Source organism: Pelophylax lessonae, assembly GCF_965119305.1.
Source record: "Pelophylax lessonae genome assembly, chromosome: 2".
NCBI lineage: Eukaryota > Metazoa > Chordata > Amphibia > Anura > Ranidae > Pelophylax > Pelophylax lessonae.
The window spans coordinates 451,181,381-451,205,865 of record NC_138769.1 but is presented as its reverse complement, the minus strand read 5'-3'; the positions used below and the strand labels follow the sequence as shown (position 1 = coordinate 451,205,865).

The 24,485-nt window shown below is 42.3% G+C and overlaps 1 protein-coding gene across 1 annotated transcript in view; it reads left to right on the top strand.

Annotated features, from left to right (window-relative positions):
- The window catches only part of TMEM255B (transmembrane protein 255B), an 86,606-nt gene extending 77,850 nt beyond the window's left edge, over positions 1-8,756 (top strand). The window contains exons 8-9 of the mRNA XM_082246008.1: positions 1,707-1,847; positions 8,464-8,756. Of these exons, the coding sequence (XP_082102134.1) occupies positions 1,707-1,847; positions 8,464-8,631 (309 nt within the window). The 3' untranslated portion in view covers positions 8,632-8,756. The remainder of the gene's footprint in view (positions 1-1,706; positions 1,848-8,463) is intronic.
- The last annotated feature ends 15,729 nt before the right edge of the window (positions 8,757-24,485 follow it).

The window sequence follows — 24,485 nt, the reverse complement described above, 5'->3', positions numbered from 1 at the left end:
TTGTGCAATATACAGAAAGACTTACCCGTTTATATTTGCACTGTACACTTTATTGGCACTTTATGAATTAATACGTGTTTTAGGCATTTGTTATCATCACCACAAGCACTTTATATGTATTTGTATGAATATTTATTTTTCACCATATATATTTATTGATTCATTTTTGATACGTGATCACTTTTAGATTTATTGGTATATTTTAGTATTTTTATATATTTATAGAGAAGACACTATATAAGGATTATTTAACACTACCACTGTGCATATTTATTATTCAATAAATTTTATATATTACACAAGTATTTACTATATACATTTTTGACACACCATACATTCCCCTTGAAGCGCGGTACTTCCCCCCAACTTTTTCTGTCTTACAACTGTGTGGCTTACAAGAAATAGTACATGCAGCATTAAGGGTATCTCCACCTATACCTCTTAGGACAGCGCGAGACTCACACCCATACACACACAATCACTAGTTAAACATTACTCTAAAATCTTTTGCCAGTACCTGGCTACAAACAGCCTATATCTGCCGACCTGGAATCTTATTTTTTTTTAGGCCTAATAAAATTGCAACATGTGTCAGGCTTTAAAAAATTATAGTCCTATTTGGTCAAATAATACATATCCTGAATTGCCTTAGCTTAGGTACATGGCTAAATGGCAGGCCTATGGGATTACATACAAAGAAACTAAGGGTGCAGCATGAGGCTCTAGTAGATCCTTATATGCGGACGACCGTTGGGAGTGCAGGCAGTGAAATAGTTCATCTCAGCTCCAAAGAAGTCAGTGAGGAAGGAAAAGAAATCCCAGGAACTGCGCATTACGCAAAAACCTGACATCACGAAAACCTGAGATCCACGTCAGTGGATGGCCCTGCCCCTTAGCTATTTAAAAACTGTCACACGGCGGAGCAGGCAGACGGCGGGAGCCTATGTCGGAGCTGGAGGTTTTTTCTTTTTCTTATTTCGGGTCGGCGGGGGTGGCGTGATTATCGATGGATCTACACCAGGGGACATTTTTTAATAAAGGGCTGGTCAAAAACTCGTGTTGTGTCTTTACTCAATTTTTTGGTGAATGAGTAGTAGGGATGCTATGTACCCCATACTCATTCACATTGGGTAATGTTCGAATAAGGGTCTTGTATGGATTTTGGCGGGGACCACCCCTTTTTTTTCAGTGCCGGCATTCACAAGTCATACCCAAATCACATCTGTATCATGCAGGTGCTACTTTCAAGCGACTTTTTAGTGTTTACATTGAGGTTGATCTATGGTCCTAAATCGCATAAGTCATTCCAAAGTAGTATAGGAACTACTTTGAAGTTGCTGCGATTTGTAGTCACACAGATGTAAAGTTCACATTTGGAAACAGTGTGCGACATGTCACACGACTTTAGGATCCAAAGTCGCATGAAAAGTCGCACATGTGTGAATGGGGCCTTGAACATCTGAAGGATTATAAAAAAAAAATTACTTTATAGTAAACATTGTAAAAGTTACCTGATAAGGGGGTTCACGTGCATCCTGAAACATGTCATTGCATATTGATAGTGAATAAATAAAAGGCCTAAGTAAAGCAATTCCCTCGTGTGCAAAAGATGTTTGTGCATCCTTTACCTTTTTCCATTTTGCCCTACAAGACAGTTTAAGCACTTCTAATTTTCAAATGTCTTATTTTTTTCCTTTTTCTTCTAGGCACCAATTTCACAACACAACTTTAATTCACCTCCTCCGCAGATACTTTATAACCCAGCACAACAGATCCTGACCTACACTGGTTTTTGCTCTGCATCCTCCTCTCTTCCCTCCTATGCATCATATCCACTACCACTACAGGTAACCTCAGATCATTGGCAATCTTTACCAGGAAGCTCTGAAAAGCAGACTTTTGATGTTATATATTTAAATCAGTCCATTAGATGTTAAATTATATTTGCACCATTCATTATTTCATTGCACCGTTTTCATAGTGTTGATTTCCAGCTGGATATTTCAAAGGGAATTTTTTTTAGGGAGGGATTTTGCCTGGTCTTTGTTATGACTAGGACTAAAAAAAGAAAATATAAACTTTTTTTAGTCAGGTAAAAATGAAATCCTGCAAAATAACCAAAAGCAATGTTCATGACCCCATGAACAAACAAGCTCACTAGGGATGAGAGGCAAGGAGGGTCTAGAAGAAGCCGAGAAATTACCCCTAAAGGAGAAGTATAGCCAAATTGATGCTCATTCTGCACTACTGTGATCTGTTTTCAGCCGATAGCGTGCTGAAGCCCGCTGTCAGCTGATGTCACAGAGCTGGTCCAGGCTCTGGATCAGGCTCCACCATGAAGCCTGACAGCTGGCTTACAGCTCCACAGACCAGTGTTCCAGTGAGCGTGGGAGGTGGGGGCAGAGCGATCAGTGTAGGGCCAGCGGGGAACGACACTGCATCCAACAAGGTGAGAATAAATGATTTTTTCCCCATATTTCTCTTTTAATAGTATTTAGGGCAAGGACTGGATCCCTTGGAAAAAGGAAATAACTTGTCCCACATGGAATTTCCTAGCGTGAAAAATGGCCATGTCTTGCACCAAAGTATGTTTTCCAAGTGTGGTGGTAGATCTTGCAGAAAGAAGACATCCTAGTTTTTAGGAGGGTAGGAATAAACAAATCCAAATGACTTCTATCGCTTAGGTCCTGGGCTCCAACAGTCATGTTGTTAAATCAGTAACCAAGAAGCAGGATTGTTCACGAGTCTTTAAGCCAGCAGGTTCAGATAATCTGGGTGGGCCCATGAAGAATTCGCTAGAAGCCTTATTATGTTCAAGGTCCATGCCTTCCCAGGCCTCTAAACTGGAATTGGGAAACCAGTTCTTTTTACAGACTTTGACCATTTTTTTAATAAAACAAATAAGAAAATAAAAAGTTTAACCACTTTGCCACTGCTCACTAGAGCTCTACTGCGGCAAAGTGGGTCGTTATCGTCTGGCGACGTAGACCTACGTCGCCAGACACTCCCCTTTCTCGGCGGCGCGCGTGCGCCGCCGGAGGCTCGCTCCCTCTATATTCAGTCACAGCGGGAGTCGGGCCAGGGGAGGAGCAGCAGCGATTGCCGCTGCTCTTCCCCGATCGTCGGGGAATCGAGTCTGGAGATCAGCCCGTTTGTGTAAACAAAGCGGGCGGATCTCCTAAGTGACAGGCAGGGTCAGATTGCAGGGTTCAGCATAGCTGAACCTGCGATCTGCCCTTGTGTCACTCAGTCACCTCCCCCTACACATGTCAGTAAGCACCAGGCATACATTAACCCCTCCCTCTCCAATAAAATTAACCCCTTCCCTGCCAGTGTAATTTTTACAGTAACAGTGCATATGTATAGCACTGATTACTGTAGTAATGTCACTGGTACCCCCAAAAGTGTCAAAAATGTCAGTCAAGGGTCCGATCTGTCCGCCGCAATGTCGCAGTCCCGCAAAAAAAATCGCAGATCGCCATTACTCGTTAAAAAAAAACACCACAAATGACAGAAATCTTTCCCTTAGTTAGTAAACGCAATAACTTTTTAGCGCAAACCAATCAAAATACGCTTATTGTGATTTTTTTTACCAAACATAGGTAGCAGAAAACAAATTGGCCAAAAACTTAAAAAAATTTAGAATTTTACATTTTTTGGGGGGGGGGGGGGGATTTCATATAAAAAAATGTGAAAAATATTGTTAATTTTTTTTCTAAATGATGATCAAAGGCTACACCTTTAATATACATATGAATTAATGAAAATTGTTACACTGTATTCTTCAATGACGCCTGCAGACTCTCTGGAAGTGTCATTTCATCTCACCTTCAAAGCCCATGGTGTGCATTACTAAAAGTTATCCCGTTTTGTCTCTGAATGAAACATGGGATTGAGCTGTATAGAAGATGGCAGGCAAGTGGGGGCGGGGTAATGTTCTCACTAAATTGCTTGTTTATAGATTACAGCTTTAGGTATTTTTTTTTACTAAAACAAAAATGCTACACAACTTCAATTTCAAAAACGTTGGGACTCTGCATAGAATCTACATAAAAACAAAATGCAATGATTTGCAAATCTCAGAAACCCATATTTTATTCACAATAGAAAATATATCAAATGTTTAGGTTGAGAAAATGTACAGTTATAGGGAAAAAATAAGGTAATTTTGAAATTGATGGTAGCAACATGGCAGGGCAGGGCAATATTTACCATGGTGAAGCATCCCCTCTTCTTTTAACAACACTGTAAATGGCTGGGAACTAAGGAGTCCAGTTGCTGGAGTTTTGGGAGAGGACTGTTGTCCCATCCTTGCCTGATATAGGATTCTAACTGCTCAACAGTCCAGGGCATTCTTTGCCGTGTTTTTCTTTTCAAAATGCACCAAATATTTTCATTCAAATATTAATTTTCCTGTTTTGTGAAATGTCTGGACTGTAGGCAGGCCAGTTAAGCACCCAGACTCTTCTACTATAAAGTCATGCTGCTGTCATAGATGCAGTATGCAGTTTAGCATTGTCCTACTGAAATATGCAAGGCCTTCCCTGAAAAAGGAGTCATCTGGAAAGGAGCCTATGCTGCTTTAAAACCTGGATATACTGTATCTTTTAGCACTGATGGTGTCTTTCCAGATGTGCAAGCTGCCCATTCCATTCCATACGCACTAGTGAACCCCCATATCATCAGAGATGCAGGCTTTTGAACTAGTGCTAGTGAAGTGCTAATAAGCCTGAAGGTCCCTCTCTTCTTTAGTCTTAAAGACATGGCGGTTGCCAAAAAGAATGTAAAATTTTGATTAGTCTAACCACAGAACAGCTTTTCGTTTTGCAACAGACCATTTTAAATGAGCTTTGGCTCAGAGAAGACAGCTGCATTTCTGGGTCATATACAGATAGGGCATGATAGAGCTTTAAGTTTCCTTTTTTGGACGGCACTGTAAACTGTGTTCACAGACAGTGATTACTGAGCCATGCAGAGATGTCGATTGCAAAATCATGCCTGTTTTTAATACAGTGCCATCTGAGGGTCTGACGATTACAGGTATCCAATATTGCCTTTCAGCCCTTGTGCACAGAGATTTCTCCAGATTCACAGAATCTTTTGATGATATGATGTGATGTAGAGAATGATCTATTTAAAGCGTAACTCCACTTTTGTTGAGAAAAAAACATTCCCCTCTGGGTGATCTCTGTACATTTTAACACGTTTTGTTGCAGATTCCTACCTTTTGTTGTTCTGAAGAAATCACTGTTTGTTCCTCTGTGCTGAGTGGGTCTAATGGAAGTGGTTTCCTAATGATTTATTAGCTGTGGCAGCTGCAGGGCTCTAATGAGGGAAGCTACTGGGCCTGCATCCCTTTAGAAATGTTCCTATTGGGGGTATCTCACCAAAAATTACATTTTTGTTGCAGGGGATGCCAAAATTCTGACTTTTATCTTAGGCAGACTTCTGAGAAAATTGGTGAGCCAATCACACAAGCAGGAAATTATGTTTCTGGGGTGTGGTCAGTACACATTCTGTGCACAGAAAACCTCCAGGTAGCCATATTGCATTGCATTTTAAGAAAATTACAACAGCTGCAGCTTGAACAGGAAAGGTATTTTTTTAAATAGCATTCAATACCAATGTGATTTGTGCCACAATTGTATACACTATATTGTTTTTTTCTTTATTTGCCATTTTTTCCCCCACTAAAGTGGAGTTACCCTTTAATTTCTGCAATTTTACTTTGAGAAACTTTATTCTGAAATTGTTTGACAATTTTTAGATGCAATTTTTCAGATTGGTGAACCTCTACCCATCTTTACTTCTGAGACACTCTGACTCTTTAGGATGCTCTTTTTGTACTCAATCATGCTACTGACCTATTGCCAATTAACCTAATTAGTTGCTTAATCAGTTAACCTAATTAAATGTTCTTCCAGTTCCTCCTTGTTAATACCACTTACTTTGTCAGGTTTTTGTTGCCCTGTCCCAACGGATGTGTTGCTGCCATCAATTTCAAAATGACATTATTTTCTTAAAATAGGCTATTTTCTCAGCTTAAATATTTATGTTTTCTATTTTCTTTTGTGAATAAAATGAGCCACTTCCTATGGGAGCACAGGTGCAGACCTGCTCCTAAACCAGGCTGTGTGTGTCCATAGAAACAAACAGCGTGACTTGGCCCCATGCCCTCTTCATTGGATTTGATTGACAGCAGCAGAAGCCAAAGACTCCGGCTGCTCTCAACCAAGACTGTGAGAGAGGTAAGAGTACAGAAAAGACTTGCAGACAAGCACAGCGCTGAATAGATACAGGACTCAGGTAAATATTTAGGGGGGGGGGGGGGGGGGAAACAGCTACTGAAAGAGTTTTCTTGCATTCTATGCATTAAGGTAAAAAAAGCCGTATGACTTTAGTACCGCTTTAAAAAGAGGAACAAAGAAGTCCCTAGCAAACATCTGAAAAGAAGCTCACAGCTCCACCTAATATACAGTATCTCACAAAAGTGAGTACACCCCTAACATTTTTATAAATATTTTATTATATCTTTTCATGTGACAACACTGAAGAGATGCACTTTGCTACAATGTAAAGTAGTGAGTGTACAGCTTGTATAACAGTGTAAATTTACTGTCCCCTCAAAATAACCCAACACACAGCCATTAATGTCTAAACAGCTGGCAACAAAAATGAGTACACCCCTAAGTGATAACGTCCAAACTGGGCCCAATTAGCCATTTTTCTTCCCTGGTGTCATGTGACTCGTTAAGTGTTACAAGGTCTCAGGTGTGAATGGGGAGCAGGCGTGTTAAAATTTGGTGTGATCGCTCTCGTACTAGTCACTGGAAGTTCAACATGGTCCCTAATGGCAAAGAACTCTCTAAAGGATATGAAAAAAAGAATTGTTGCTGTACATAAAGATGGCCTAGGATATAATAAGATTGCCAAGACCCTGAAACTGAGCTGCAGCAGGGTGGCCAAGACCATACAGCGGTTTAACAGGACAGGTTCCACTCAGAACAGGCCGCCCCAGGTCGACCAAAGAAGTTTAGTGCACATGCTCAGCGTCATATTCAGAGGGTGTCTTTGGGAAATAGACGTATGAGTTCTACCAGCATTGCTGCAGAGGCTGATGGGCACTGGGGAGCTACAGTTCATTGAGGGAACCATGAAAATCAACATGTACTGTGACATACTGAAGCAGAGCATGATCCCTTCCCTTCAGAGACTGGGCCACAGGGCAGTAATCCAACATGATAATGACCCCAAACACACCTCCAAGACGACCACTGCCTTGCTAAAGAAGCTGAGGGTAAAGGTGATGGACTGTCCAACCATGGATTCAGACCAGAACCCTATTGAGCATCTGTGGGGAATCCTCAAATGGAAGGTGCAGGAGCGCAAGGTCTCTAACATCCACCAGCTTCGTGATGTCGTCATGGAGGAGTGGAAGAGGACTCCAGTGGCAACCTGTGAAGCTCTGATGAACTCCATGCCCAAGAGGGTTAAGGAAGTGCTGGAAAGGAATGGTGGCCACACAAAATATTGACACTTTGGGCCCAATTTGGACATTTTCACTTAGGGGTGTACTCACTTTTGTTGCCAGCGGTTTAGACATTAATGGCTGTGTGTTGAGTTAGTTTGAGGGGACAGCAAATTTACACTGTTATACAAGCTGTACACTCACTACTTTACATTGTAGCAAAGTGTCATTTCTTCAGTGTTGTTACATGAAAAGATATAATACAATATTTACAAAAATGCGAGGGGTGTACTCACTTTTGTGAGATACTGTATAATAACAAACCTTCTGCCTTTACAACCACTTTAAAGTACAGTTATTGTTAGGGCAAAGTCCTTCTAATCACCCTACCAAAACCTCTCAATGCAACCAGCTGGCCAACCTTTACCCCCTAATGCCCCATACACACGTGCAGATTATCTGCAGACTTTTGTCTGCAGACTTACCTTTTCTATGTAGTGCAAGGGCCTGCCGGATTGCATACAAATTGAAAGTGTTTAGGTTTGACCTCATATTATATGGTTTTGGTAAGTCTGCAGACAAAAGTCTGCAGATAATCTGCACGTGTGTATGGGGCATTAGACATCCTCCAACAGCTTCTTGTGCTGTCTGAGAAAATCTAATGCTGGTTTGTCAGTGCACTAACATCCTATAGACTTGAATTTCATGTTGTTCTTGATAGTATGTCCCATTCAAGTTTATGGTATGTTAGTGCAAAGGCGTAAGCACTGGCATCCCAGCATTAAATTTGTACTGACCAGGCTGCAGCCATTAGAGGAGGTAAGCAGGGACCTGAAGGTGGAGGGCTGGACTTGAAGCATGAACTTGTACTTTATCCTTCATTAATATTATGTGTAAATTTAATGGTGCAATATATTCAGTAATAACCTTTTTTAATAATTTGCAATATTGTGCACAAGCATGTTTAAAGTAAAACTGTTGTTACTGTTTCACAGCCGTCAGGTTCGCATCCGGCAACTTCCCCTGCAGATATCTCATTATCAGAGGACATTCATCATCTACCCCACTCCAACTCTGTGAATGGATTGGTTTCAAATCTGCATTCACAGTACGACTCTAACATGGTCTTACCTGTTGAGAAGCCGCCTCCATATGTTCCTTAGGCTCAATATTCTGATGCAAGGACCATGTGTAACTTGCAGGAAACCAAGGATTAAAAGGGCTTTCTGGAGAAAAAGTGAAACATTCCTTCCAACTTCCAAAATTTACCAGGTGTAAACTTAATAGTCTAGACAACAGATTTACATCAATACAGTTTACTATGTGTTACTGGCTGCAGTGAGTCCTTTGTTTTTTTTTTAACTGTCATTTTTTTTATTTAACTATTCTTATACAACATATTGTAGGTAAGGTGGATTATGAAATACAACAAACCACGTTGCTTGAAAATTCCAATACTGCTTTGAGTAATAAGTGTTTCCTTTTTAAGGGTACTATAGTTTTATAAGTATTACACTCCTTAAAGGAGGTCTATAGTCATGGCATATGCTTTCATTTCATACCATAAGCATTGTAATAACAATTCCAACTAATAGACAATTTTGGCAATCCAATATAAGCTTACTTGAAAAATCATCTTTCACATTGTGATTGCTGCCTATCTACTGGTAATCTCTTTCCACAAATTCCTGGGAATCCCAGCATGCTTTGCAGCTTGTCTTCTGCCAATTATTTTAATTTTCTAAGGAATACATATCCCATGGTACCCTGTTGCCTGCAAGCAGTGATTCCTGTACGGACTCCACCTCCTGAAACACCTCCTCTCAGCAACTAATAGTTCAGAAGGCAGGCTCTGTGAAATCTTTGCAAAAGTAGTGCCTACTTAGACAGCCTAATGAATACATATTGTAACCCTAGGAAACTTGTGGTGCCGCTCCAGACAAAAATCCATCATCTCTGGCGACTCCTACTCAAGGGTGCAGGCGGCTAAGGAATCTATTTATCGGCTCTATAGCATGCACTGTAAAGGAACAAACACTGCTGCACACCAACCCGGCCTAAAAGGTGAATCAGCAAGACCGCTTCAGCCTGACTCCACCCAGGCCATGCCCAAGATGAATTTCGCACTGCCCTCCATGATTAAGCCTCTTAGGTTGGGGTAAATTGCGTTGCTGGCGTGGCCTTGGTAGGCCATTTTGAAGCCATTTTGTTACCTTTCGGCCAGGTTAGTATGCAGTGTTTCTCCCTTTCCAGTGCAAGCTTAGTGAATACATGTTACAGACTTCAAGGATTGTAAATGCATGGGGATCTTCACAAAGTAAGATTCCAAACTTCAAGATCATTTAGATTAATATGAGTAGGCTAGAAATAATTGAAATACATGAATATATGATATTACATTTTGCCCTTCGAAAATCTTTAATGAAAAATATTCCAGAATGTAAATACATTTGAGCAACATGGTTTTTCATAATTTAATGTGTATCTTTAGGTAAACCCTGTTAATTAGCATTGAATACAGCAGGGAAGGGTTAGAATCTCCCAAGTGTTTATAACTGACTGTGTTCCTATTGGGTAGATATACACATCTATTTAAATTGGTGACTATTATCTCTAGAAGAAAGCGAGTGGAGATCCAACATTTCCGGGAGTTGTCCCCAGAACAAAAGGTAGAGGGAATCTTTCAAGAGGGACAAGTGTCTAAGAATGGGTTTTCACTCACTCTGGGACATTTTGTACATAAATTTGCTATTCAGCACATGACCACTTTTGATAAAACAGATCTACCATAATGACAGCTGGTAAATTATTGTATGGGGTTACTAGACACAAAGTCTAACTGAAAGGTTAGAAACATCTGATGATATTTAATTCATAAGCAAACCTTTTTCCACTGCCAGCATAAAGGTTTAGCTAAATTATCATAATGACTATAGGATGGGATACCAGTTGTAAATGGAAGAAATAAGACTTTAGTATAGGAAAAGGGAACTATATACACTGGTTGAGCTGAAGAATGGCAGTATTGACATAATCACCAATGGAATTTAAACAAATAACTAACTAGCGATGCGCACTCTTGAGTGTCCATTCACATTGATCCGACTTGTCAGGTGACTTGTCAGCCTGACAAGTCGCGGTCCTCACGCTCCCACTGTGTAATACAGGAGCCGTTCTAATAGCAGCGACACAAGTTGCTCCGACTTAGAAAAAGGGTCCTGTACTACTTCAGGGCGACCTGGAGGCAACTTGCATAGACATTCATGTTATGAAGTCCGTGCAAGTCGTGCCGAAGTCGCGCTGCACGCGACTTCACAGGTCGCCCCCTTATAAAGGACATTCTACTGATATTTAAACAACTTTCTGGATCAAAATAACTCTTTTAGGGTCAGAAAGATTTTTCCCCTCGGTTTGCCTTTGATTGATTTCCCCTTTTCTTTCTAAATACCCATAAAATCACATATAGTTAGAAATATGACCCCCTGCTCTATAACCTTCACCATTTTAAATTGTACATTTGATAAGCTGCTATTCTTGAATTTTTTTTTTTTTTTTAAGGCACATCATGATCCTTCATTTGCTACTCGGTTAGTTATTAATCTGCAAAAAGCATGTTGTATATCAGGGCCTTGATACCTGGTATGTGCATCCTTATTCTTCATCAGTGAAGTATATATTTGACAGCCTTGGAGCTCATGGACGTTCAAAAAACAAGTCAACAATGGTGGCTCCCATTGTCCTATCTTTAAATTGGTATGTTCATTCAAAATTGACATTTCAAAATTAAGGGCTAGTGGATAGAATCACTGACTTGATCGTTGCATGTGATAAATGTAGCATCATTGAGTCTTACATTTTCTGCTCTGTAATATAAAATGTAAAAAAAACTGAAGATATAAAAGAATGGAACCATCTCATATATATATATATATATATATATATATAGTGAGTGACAGCTGGAACATCAGTTGTAGATATCTTGCAGCTAATGTCACTACAATATAAGAACTTGGTTGGTGTCTCAACCAACTGGCATGCTCGAAACTGAAATGTCAACATTGGTTGGAGTAGATAGATGTGCAGAGTTTGCCTGCCTACTACATGTCTCTCATAATCCTTTAAATGTCTAATGATTTTCAGGTCAGCCTCTTTTTTAGCATGCAGCAAATATATCCACACAAGACAACTATTGTTCAATAGCGGATTTACAATAGTAAAAAAATTATAATAATAAAAGAAAAGAAAAATAAATAATAATAATTAGCAGATTAAAAATTGGATAATATGATGTTCTCTATAAACACTGTGGCAATGAGCAAATCTTTACACCTGTACAATACAAGCTACAATTTGTTTGTGTAGAACAAGATGATATCTTAAGCTGGCCATACACTGTGTACATTTTAGCCAGTTCCTGATGAACCAGTAGATATTTGCTCGGTGGGTGGCCATGTCTGCCACCTCCTGCAGCTGCAGTTTGGGTATTTTGAAAGCCGCTATCAAAATTCAGTAGGCACACCAGGACATTAGTAAAATGAAATAAAGTGCGCTCTCTAACAAACTGAATGGAGCTAAACCAAAGCTCACAAATACAATGCTAGTGCTCTATAAAAATGTGCACAGCTGGTCGCTAATACTTTTCAACATGTGAAGCAACACATCAACAGTTGATACAATGTGAACAAACTATAATACCAAATATGACATATATAATAACACAACTGAATGTGCATTACAAAATAAAATATAATAAAATGAAAAATTTCCAATACAGAAAAAAGTTCCAAAAAGAACTCTTTTGCAGGTTGTTTAATCAAACAGTCCCAAATGGTGTAGAGAGCTGAAAGGATGCTATTCCAAAACTTTCAAAGTGCTGAATGCATCACGATCGTGCTCAAACAATAAATGGCCGCTTACCAGACCTCAATGGTCAAAAGGCATGTGTACAGCCCTCAGCTGAAAGGCATCCATCTGTATCACTGTCTCTGTAGACCCTGCCTGGACAGTCAAAGGTTCACAGCTCACAGGTAGGGATGGAGATAAAAATGGAAAACTAATAGTGCATTATTTTTTTAAAAACCGTATTTATTAATAAAGAACCGCACTTACAGATAGATTGCTTGAATCTAGCACAGAATCTTGTGTGAAAATGAAAATAAAAATATGTAAAACATATTGCCCCCAGCCTCGTCAATCTTTTTATGGCACAATGGGAGGATAAAAACATTTTGTTTTTATAGGGATTCCAAAGTCTTTTTTTGGAGACGTTATATAGACGATGCCCTGCTTTTATGGGGGGTGAGATCTCCCTACATGAATTTATGGATGATCTCAATTCTAGCACTTGGGGTATTAAATGTATGTACAATTATAGTTATACTTCCATTAACCATCTTGATTTGGTCATTTCATTGTAGGGTAATGGTTTTTTTTTTACTAAAACTTACTTTAAAACCATGGACAGAAATGGATTCATTTCTGTAGATCGTTGCCATCATCCCACCTGGTTAAGTGCTATTTCTAAGGGACAGTTTAGAAGAATTCACTGAAACTGTTCAAAGCTTGAGGATTATAATGCACAAGTTAATGTACTTAAGGATAGATTCCTTCAAAAGGAATATGATCCAACTGATTTGGAACGAGCCATACAATCGGTTGCCAGGCTGGATTATAAGAATCTATTGATCCTTAAGAAAAAAGCAAAGAAGAACAACTCCAATTTTGAGACAGCATTCATAACAACTTTTTTCAATCAACATAGATGGGTCAGTAAGATCATCAACAAGCATTGGAAAGTTTTGAAAAGGGACCGGGTTTTAGGATCTACCCTTTCAGAAAAACCATACAAGTTTCAGGAGGGCACGTTCCCCAAGAAACATGGTTGCACCTAATCCAATAGATAATCCTGTGGAACCAGTGTTTGGCAATATTGTCTCAATGTGCAATATTTGTCTCAATTCCAAAACCTTAAAAAGTTCCACCTTTAAATCTAGGTTTACGTCTAAAGAGTATAAAATAAAAAATGTTATCACCTGCCATACTAGAGGAGTGATTTACCTGCTTCACTGCAGGTGTGGCCTACAGTATGTTGGGAGGACCACACGTACTCTAAACATCAGGGTGGGTGAACACCTGTCTAACATTAGAAAGGGTTTGTGGGACACAGTCTATCGAATCACTTCTGTAGGTGTCATCATAAGAACCCCTCCACATTGGAAGTAATCGCTATTGAGAAATATACCCCACATTGGCGAGGTAGCAATATGAAGAGAAGCATATCGAGAAGGGAAACCCAGTGGATTTTCGATCTGCAGAGCTACCGCCCACTGGAACTTAAAGTCAACTAGGATGTTAAAATGATTGTAAAGGTTTTTTTTTTTTTCTTAAAAATAACAAACATGTTACATGTACCTGCTCTGTGCAAGGGTTTTGCACAGCGCAGCCCTGAACCTCATTTTCTGGGGTGCCTCGGCGGCGCTCCTGGCTCCTCATCTTCATTGGGTGCCCCTACTGAGAGCCGCTTTCCACGGGGGCACCCGCGCATGTGCACTCACGAGTCCCGCTGCTGTGTCCATTGACACAGACAGCAGGACTCAGCCCTGACCCCGTGTCACTGGATTTGATTGACAGCATCAGGAGCCAATGGCTCCTGCTGTTATCAATCTATCCAATGAAGGCCTGAGACAGAAGTTGGAGCCGATGGGCTCATGCTCGTCGATGGAACTATTGGGTTCAGGTAAGAAAAAGGGGAACTAAAGGGGGCAGCTGAAGCACAGAAGGTTTTTTACCTTAATGCATAGCTATTGTTGATATAGGCGTTAAAGTAGTTGTAAAGTCTCTTGCTTTTTCACCTTAATGCATTCTAAGTGGGATACAGTTTGAAGACATGTGTAGATCATTTTGGGCAACTCCTTGTTATCTTACTCAGTTTTTCTTTTTTAACTATGTAATATTGCAATGGTTGTTTCTATTGTTAAAGGAAATTTTTATAGTTAGGGTTTGACACAGTGTGTTTTGTATGTTCCTTTCTATGAAAGGGAAGGAATTGGAATTATGCTTATTTTTATGTAAGAACGTACGTGTGGCTGTCCAAGGAACCATCATAGTAATTAGAGTCAATACTTGCATATATATAATTCCTCAGCTGTAAACATTTTTTCATATGTCATCACTAGTTTGCATTTTTTGCCATTTGTAACTCTTATTAAATCTCACCCAGTTAAATTCTTTACAAAATGGGTAATAGTATAAGTTTTACATATTTTTTTTTATTTTAATTTTCACTCTTATTTTCTATTTTATTTTTATTTTCCAATATTTTTTATTAAAGTTTTGCAAAAAGTAAACAAAGTGTACAACAGTGCAATTTACGCCCATAAGGCTTAGTCATATAATCACAAAGATAGCATAACATCCTCATAATATAAATCAAGGCACAACTGACACAGATATAGCCGGTGTAAAAAATGCAACAGAAACAGAATAATACTAGGAATGGCAGCCCATGTCAGGGTCAGGTCTGAACCCCGAGTCGGCCGCCAGGTTGGCCAGGGGCCCGAGCCCCCCCCCCCGGCGCCCCTCAAGGGAACATGCTGCGCCCTAGGAGGGAGGTGGTCCCCGACCCCCGGCCTTGGCCCCCCTCCCCAAACTGAGGGGGGGCACCGGCTCTCCGGCTGTGCACTGTATTGGAGTAAGAACGATAAAGCGGGGAGAAAAAAAAAAAGAATAAAACAAAAATAGAAAGGGTAGAAGTGAGCAAAGAGAAGGGAAGCTAAGGATGAAAGAAGGGGAAGAGAGAAGGGAGTCAAGTGGTCCACGAGGGCCCAAGCAATAACAAGGAAGGAGATAGAAGGAGAAATTAGTAGCGGTGGGTAGAAAAGGTAGGGGGGGTCCGCCCACCCTCATTAGGTTACCTCGCCTCCCCCAGCTCCTGTGGAGGTCAATAGCACCCCCCCTTCAATGGGGGCCTGCCAAGTATCTGAGCCAAGGATCCCACGTCTTATCAAATTGGCGCATTTTATCGTTAAGCAGCGCCACCATCTGTTCATTTATCATGATCCATGTCAGCTTGGCTTTGAGCAGCTCTAGCGGTATAACAGGCGAGCGCCAGGAGCGGGCTATCACAATTTTAGCCGCTGTAAATATAAAAGCTGTAAGGCGCTTAGTGGGTTTAGACTCCCCCTCGATCCGCCCTCCCAACAAGGCTTGTTGGGGGGATTTAACTAAATTGACCTGCGTCAATGAGTAGATTAAATTATACGTGTGGATCCAGAAACGTCTTACCTTCGGGCAAGTCCACCAAGTGTGGAATACAGTACCCGCCTGTCCGCATCCCCGGAAACGGTCGGGGGACGCAGTACAAGCTGCCGCCGCCAACCTGACCGGGACCATGTATCAGCGGAGGAACACCTTATAGTTAGCCTCTATCAAAGAGGTGTTGAGGATGGATTTGGAGTTAGATTGTGCTAGGGTATTCCATTCAGTGCGGTCTAAATTATCATTTAGATCTTCCTCCCAGAGGCGCATGTACGGAAGTTTAGTGTCGTCATCGTGTAACATGTTATAGATCGAGGATATGTAACTCTTTTGCTTGTCCACCATGCGACATAGAAACTCCATTTGCGTGGAGGTAGTGCTGTCACTCTTGTTTTTTAGGGAGGCTACATAATGAGAAATTTGGGTATAGCGGTAACATTCACTGCTCGGGAGGGAGTATTTTTCTTGCAGCTGGTCCCTAGTAAGCAATCCACGGTGATCACACAGATCTGCCAGCCGAAGGAGGCCTTTGTTTGTCCACCACTCGAATGCCGAGGGACACAGGCCCGGGGGAAACGAGGGGTTGCCCAACAGAGGTGCCAGAGGCGCGTGGGGGGATTTAAAACTGTGTCTTTTTCGAAAGTCTGTCCCATATGCCTAGGGAGAAGGACAGAGTGGGGCAGAGCACCCCCGGTCTGTCCTTGGCCCTTAACCATAGTGCATGATGTATCGGAAATGGTAAGTGGGCCGATTCCAGTCGCATCCAAATGGGGTGAGGATTTTGGGAGTGGAAGCGAATTAAGTGAGCGAGTTGAGCCGCGTGATAGTATTTCACCAAATCAGGGACCCCTAGTCCACCTCTAAGCTTTGGGGTGAAGAGAGTACGTCTATTTACCTGTGCAGCATCACATGTAAAGTGCGAAACAAATATAGTAGTCTAGGCAAGATATTCATTTTGACTGTATTCAACCTACCGAACCACGATGGAGGGCTAACCGACCAGCGAGCGAGGTCCTCCCGAAGTTGTTTGTATATGGGTGGGTAATTGTGTGTGTATAAAGTGGCAATAGATGATGTAAGGTGTATCCCCAGATATGGTAGTGACCGTTCCTGCCATGTGAAGGTGAAATTGGCCTTGAGAGCCGACTGTGTTGTCGCCTCTAATGTCAAATTTAAAGCCTGGGACTTTGAGGGGTTGACCCGCAGGCCAGAGAGGGATGCAAACTCCGTCAGGACCTTAAGCAAATTAGGGAGAGATGTTAATGGATTCGAGATGAACATTAAGATATCATCCGCGAAGAGGGCACATTTATGTTCCATGCCCCCGCACGGTATACCCTGAATATTCGGGTTAAGGCGAATCTTAGAGGCTAACGGTTCCAAGGCCAAAATAAAGAGGAGAGGTGACAAGGGGCATCCCTGACGCGTGCCCCTGCGTATCATTAGGAAGTCAGAACCATAGCCCTTAATAGACAGCCGCGCTACAGGGTTGTCATACAGCGTTCGAATAAGGGTGAGAAAGTGGCGCCCAAAGCCAAAATGCTCCAGAGTCCGCATTAGGTATTCCCATGATAGGGAATCGAATGCCTTATGTAAATCTAACTATAATAGCGTGCCTTTCCTATCCCCCATACCATCCCAGTTGGATTGAAGGGCCGATATGATGTTGAGTGCGCGCCTAGTTTGGTCCGGGGCCTGCCTACCGGGAACAAAACCCGCTTGATCCGGGTGAATGTAGTCCGCCAAGAAGGAATTCAACCTGGTCGCCAGTACCTTAGCCATTATTTTGAGATCTACATTAATGAGTGATATCGGGATATACAGGGTTGTCATACAGCGTTCGAATAAGGGTGAGAAAGTGGCGCCCAAAGCCAAAATGCTCCAGAGTCCGCATTAGGTATTCCCATGATAGGGAATCGAATGCCTTATGTAAATCTAACTATAATAGCGTGCCTTTCCTATCCCCCATACCATCCCAGTTGGATTGAAGGGCCGATATGATGTTGAGTGCGCGCCTAGTTTGGTCCGGGGCCTGCCTACCGGGAACAAAACCCGCTTGATCCGGGTGAATGTAGTCCGCCAAGAAGGAATTCAACCTGGTCGCCAGTACCTTAGCCATTATTTTGAGATCTACATTAATGAGTGATATCGGTCTATAGTTAAGGCAATCTCCATGATCTTTGCCCGGCTTAGGAATGACATGTATAAACGCATTGTTTTCATACTTGGGGATAGCCTCACCCTTCCTAATGGAATTGAAATAGGAACAAAGATGAGGGGCTAGGGTTTCACTAAATTTTCTGTAATAGTGTCCGGAGAACCCATCGGGGCCAGGTGCTTTAGCAGGGTTGATGGTTTTAATAGCGGCCAATACCTCAAAGTCCGAAAATTCCCTGTCCATGAGGTCCGCATGGGGGGAGGATAGCCGAGGCAGAGGGGTATCTCAGAAAAAATCGTCAAAAAGGGGTTGGCGGAGGGGTGGCGGCTGTGAATAGAGTTTGGAGTAAAAATTGTAAAATTCGTTTACCACTAATTGAGGGTTCTGTGTCCGAAGACCAGACCGAAGTCTCAGTTTAGGAAGTGCCGGTGAATAAGGCCTTGGAGTTAACTTACGGGCCAGCAGCGTATCGGGTTTGTCTCCCAAAGTGTAGTAGCAGTTACCCGTCCAGCGAAGAGACTTCTCCGCCCTAGTGGTCAGGCTAAAATTGAGGGCTACTCGGGCCGCATCAATTCTATGTCTAATATCTATCTCTGGAGCCCTTTTCTGTTCTCTCAAGAGGTCACGTAAGACCCCTTCCTGTTGCGATATTTCCCCGTCCCGTTCTCGCTTTTTCGAGCAGCTATTTGGATAAGTTTGCCCCTGATCGTCGCTTTGTGCGCTGCCTAGACTATCGTGGGGGAGGTGTCCGTGACAGGGTTCTCCGCAAAAAATGGCGCAAACAGTCCGACACTTCCTGGAAAACTGAAGGGTCGTTGAGCAGGGAGCCGTTGAGCCTCCAGGAGGACGGTTTAGGTTTGGTCCACAGGTCAGAGACCGTTATCACCACTGGAGAGTGGTCTGACCACGGGGTAGGGATTATCTGAGCTTTTAGTACAAAAGGGAGGATAGCCGACATGGCGAAAAGGTGATCGATGCGGGCATAAGTTTTATGTGCATGGGAGTAGTGTGTAAAGTCGCGCATCGTCGGGTGTTCATTTCTCCACACGTCCACCAGACCTGCAGAGTGCAGCAAACGGGCCAGCCTGACGCCCTGCCGTGGGGCATGTTTTAGGGACGTATGCAAAGAGTTCGATTTGTCCATGACTTGATCCAAGGGGACATTGCTGTCGCCCCCGAACACCACATGACCCGATGCGTGAGGCATAATCACATTTAACATATCACTGAAAAAGGGTATTTGGCCTACGTTAGGGGCATAGTAGGAGACAAAAGTCACTTCATGTTAATTGATTGTACCGTGGACCATAACGTAGCGCCCCTCCTTATCTCTAATTACCATCTTAGGTGTAAATGGTACTTTCTTAGCTATGCAAATTGCCACCCCCCATTTCTTGTCAGTGCTATTGGACATGTAACAGGTGGGATATTTGGCGCTAAGGTGTTTAGGTGCGGATGTGCAAGTGAAGTGGGTCTCTTTAAGAGAATAGAGAACAAGGGTATAGAGAACAACATCTATACCCTGCTTGTGGTAGTGACTAAAGGCTTTTGTCCGCTTAACAGGAGCGTTAAGGCCCTAAACATTGTGTGTGAGGATTTTGAAGTTACTCGTGGATGGACCTGTCATCGTGGCTCGGTAGGTTGTACTCGCCTGGTATTCAGAAGAAGCGTTTCCCCGGGTATACTCGGCTCTAGAGACACACTGGTGACATGGCAGGTGGGGACTGGACCAGGATGCAGACACACCGCTAGTAGAGAGGGGGAGAGACGAGAAAGGTCAGGGAACAAGAAGAAAAAAAAAACATTAAAAAGGGAAAAAGAAACGATCCTCGGCCCTCCCCCCCCACCACCCGCGGGGGGTGAGGAGGGGAGGGCAGCGGATCCGCTCCTAAAAAACATGTAATACACAGTTCGTACTGGTTGTAGGGTCCAGCACCCCGTAGGATAGTGCGAGGTTGCCCACCATCCGGGGACGGGGGCAAGGACGCATTAAGTGGCATGCGGGACCAACCCACAAATGGCTTCAATCCAGGCTGAAAAAGGAAATAAGAAGAAGATAAAAAATTTGTCTGCAGCAACAACAAAAGAAAAATAAGAAAATTCTGCCCAGTTATATTGATACACAAGACAATCTAAAAAAAAACAATCTCAAAAACAATTTGGAACCTTCTCCCCAGGGCCCGAATCAGGCCCAACACAAAGCCCAGAGGACCCCAGATGGTCCTTCCCCTCCGGCCAGCCACCCAATGAAGAGAAGCGGCCCCGGAGGAAGAGAGGAGCAGGTGGAAGTCCGGCTCCCTGTCACGGGGAGGCTACACACATGAGTAAACAAAAAAAAAAGATAAAAAATGTCCCTTCTTTTTTTTCAAAAAAGGCTAGTGCCAAGACAAATAATCAAAATCAACCAACAATCGCTGAGAACTATCAGTAGGCGGATAAGAGCTGGAGCTCAAAGATGAGGTCAGTCGCCAGAGACCACAACGGAGCGACCGAGCTCCCCCCCCCCCCCCAATTACCGTCCTGCTACCGTCCATGTCCGCTTGTATAGACAAAATCCACAGAGGCCGGGACCCAGAGGTCCACGGCAAAGAGCGGGCCACTGTCTATCAGGTCGGCCGACCAGTCTCAGATCACTGGGTGGGTTGGGTTAGGGGCTCTCCAAAAAAGAAAAAAAAAGGCGTAGGCACAATGCCCATAGAGCAGACAAAGCGCAGTTCATGGCGGGGTGTGAGATTTGGTGGCACCCCTCCTGGAAGGCTGCGACCACAAGGGCGATGGTGTTAACCTATTTGTTAATTAGGACATCTATGGATAGGAGATGTAAACAGATTTTTTTTAATTAAAAAGACTTTTTAAAATTTAACATAAAAATGTTTTTGTTTTTTTTTAATTAAAGATGAGGATTTACTGCCCTGAAAGGGTTATTATGGTTAGGGCAATAATCTCCGTTGAGTGGGTTCAGTAGTCGTTTTTTTTCCACCTGAAGGATAATTAAGGTATATGGGACAAAGTGGTAGACAGGTGGAAACAGGAAGTGGTTCTTTTCCTGGCCCTGGGGCTCTCTCTGCAAGCCACCGAAATGTAATTTTTTTTCAGCTATATATTCTTGGAATGTGATGTTGCGCGCTGTGCTCCAATCCCAGTTGACGCCTTCTGAGGGGAAACGCGTCAGCCAGAGTCAACTGTGACGCCAGTGCGCATAGGCCTTACTGCACGCGGCCATACTACCACGAGATTCTGTGCTAGATTCAAGCAATCTGTAAGTGCGATTTTTTTTAAATACAGTTTTTAAAGGATAATGCACTATTGGTCCTCCATTTTTATCTCCATCCCCTGCGAGCCTCTGACTGTCCAGGGTCGACAGATACAGTGATACAAATCGATGCCTTTCAGCTTAGGGCTGTACATAGGCCTTTTGACCATTGAGGTCTGGTAAGCGTCCATGTATTTTTTTGAGCACGGTGGTGATGCATGCAGCACTTTGAAGGCTTTGGAATAGCATCCTTTCAGATCCCTACACCATTTGGGACTGTTTGATTAAACAACCTGCAATAGAGTTCTTTTTGGGACTTTTTTCTGTATTGTAAATTTTTTATTTTAATATATTTTATTTTGTAATGCACAATGTGTTATTATATATGTCATATTTGGTATTATAGTTTGTTCACATTGTATCAACTGTTGATGTTGTGTTGCTTCACATGTTAAAAAGTATTAGGGACCAACTGTGCAGGTTTTTTAGAGCACTAGCATTTGTACTTGTGAGCTTTGGTTTAGCTCATTTAGTTTTTAGGAGAGAGCGCACTTTATTTAAATTTCACTAATGTCCTAATGTGCCTATTGTATTTTGATAGCGGCTCTCAAAATACCCAAACTGCAGCTGCAGGAGGTGGCAGACATGGCCACCCACTGAGCGAATTACTACTGGTTCATGAGGAACTGGCTATAATTTACACAGTGTATGGTGTTGATGTTGTGTTGATTCACATGTTGAGCTTTGGCTTAGCTCAGGGATTCCCAAACTATGGCCCTGCAGTTGTTCAGGAACTACAATTCCCATCATGCCTAGTCATGTCTGTGAATGTCAGAGTTTTACAATGCTTCATGGGATGTGTAATTCAGCAACAGCTGCAGGGCCGTAGTTTGGGAATCCCTGGCTTAGCTCATTCAGTTTCTTAGACATAGCGCACTTTATTTCATTTCCCTTATTTCTATATCCCAGTATTCAGGGAGTTCTAAAGTGTGGCAATCTTTAAATATTGGCTACCGCACCCTTTACCTGTTTTTCACACCAAGACATTCGTCCATCTGCTCTGTATACCAACAGTCAGAACTAAAAAAATCTATTGGTGTAGAATCAGCTTTAAGGCGACTTGATTGCTACACACCATCAATGGTCAGCTAAAATCACAATTGCAACTGAATATTTGGAAAAGGAGTGTTGATGCGAACAAAACATATTCATACCTTTTACTCATACACTGGAAGAATAACAGCTGGAGTTTGATTTGTTGTTTCACTTTCTATAAATCAACCGCTTGCTTTCTCTGTGACAGCGCATAAATACAGATTTATGGTGTGTCCGGCTGTATGTCAGCAGTATAGAATCCCCTTTGAAAAGTGAAGTCAGTTTTCATGGAACATTTCCATATACAGTAATGACATGAGCCCATATGAATGAATATAATATACACAGAACTGGCAACAGATTTCAGCCTGGGCTTGCAGCCCTGGCTGTGATACTATGTTAAGGAACAGTTACATCAGAGTTTCATGTGTTAAAATGCTGAATATATCATATTAATTTAATATGCAGGTTTAAAGAATGTGCGTTTACTTTTTAAATGCTCATAGTTCTTGCCACAACTAAATATTGCTTTATTTCTCAGCAGTAACAGTAGATCACACTTCCTGTATTGACCAATGCTCTCCAGGGACCTCTAAAGGATGTGTTCTTCAAAACTAGAGAACTGGAGAAATGGAGTTATTACTAAAAGCAGATTACAACTACTGTACATTAAGAGCAGACTTTAAAATTAAAGCCAAGCCAATTGCTATAAACAAAGCCTTTTCTATTTGTTCACGGAACACAAGTGTATTAGTAAAATAGCACCATAAGGCAGAGTGGTAGTGCCTCTTGATAGCCCATCCCTCAGCTAGGTAAACTCACTGCAGAAATCCAACATTATAGATGACATCACTTGTCTCCTGCATGTGACAGTGTTGGCCAAGTGGATGCTAAGGCATGAGCATTTTCATGTCATCTAAACTCAGACGCCCTTCTCCATTAACCACTTTAAGAGCGGAAGATTTTGCTGCTTAATGACCAGGCCCTATTTTGTGATTCGGCACTGCGTTACTTCAAACGGACAATTGCACGGTCGTGCGACGCTGTACCCAAACGAAATTGACGTCCTTTTTTTCCCACAACTAGAGCTTTCTTTTGGTGGTGCGAATTTTATTTTTTGCGCTATTAACAAAAAAAGTATATAAATATATATATTTTTTTCACATTCTGCTACATAACATTCCCAAAAAAAAAATTTAAAAATCAAATTTTTTAACATTTTGGGCCAATTTGTTTTCTGCTACATATTTTTGGTCAAAAATAAAAAAAATCGCAATGCAGATTGGTTTGCGCAAAAGTTATTGCGTTTACTAACTACGGGAAAGATTTATGTAATTTTTATTGTTTTTTTTTTTTACTAGTAATGGCGGCGATCTGCGATTTTTAGCGGGACTGCGGACATTGCGGCGGATAGATCGGACCCCTAACTGACGTTTTTGACAGTTTTGGGGGTATCAGTGACATTACTACAGTAATCAGTGCTAAAAATATGCACGGTTACTGTAATAATGCAATTGGCAGGGAAGAGGTTAATACTATTAGTGATCAAGGGGTTAAATGTAAGCCTAGGGGAGCGATTCTAACTGTGAGGGGGGGGGGGGTTGGGCTTTTGAAATGATCATAGAGACATGTTGCAGGATCGCATGGTCTCTGATCATTGCATAGAGAAGGATGGACAGCTGTGTTTTCATCAGCCGTCTTTCCTCCTCGGTCAGCGGGGGGAGATCTGGGGTGTGAGGCAGCAATCGGAGCCGCCTGACACACTCACTGGCTTCCCCGGGGACGGGAGCGTGCCGCCGGCGGCGGCGTGCACTCGCCCCCTAGTGGCCTCCCAGGCAGATGACGCCTATTAATGTGATTTTGCCTGGGAGAGCCACACTGCCAACGTAAATAGGCAGTGCAGCGACAGCAAGTGGTTAAAGATGATGTAATGCCCCCCCCCCCCAAAAAAAAAAAATCATGCTCTTGTCCCTTCAAGGCACGAGCTGTAGCATTGTAATTTTGCCTTGTCAATGTTCCCTTTCTATCTTCTACAGTACCTGGTTGATCCCGCCTGGTCCTGTCTTCCCCCTCTGTGAGCTAACCACATTTATCATAGCTGCTGAGCCATGAAACCGTGGTCAGCATACATGCCTCCATCATTCAAGCTCTCTCCAGTAAGTCTCTGCATCTCCCCCACTGCCTCTCCATCTCTTCCGGTCAGTTTCGTAGTGCGCAGTCTGTGTGAGAACACAATCTCCAAATTCTGTATGGAT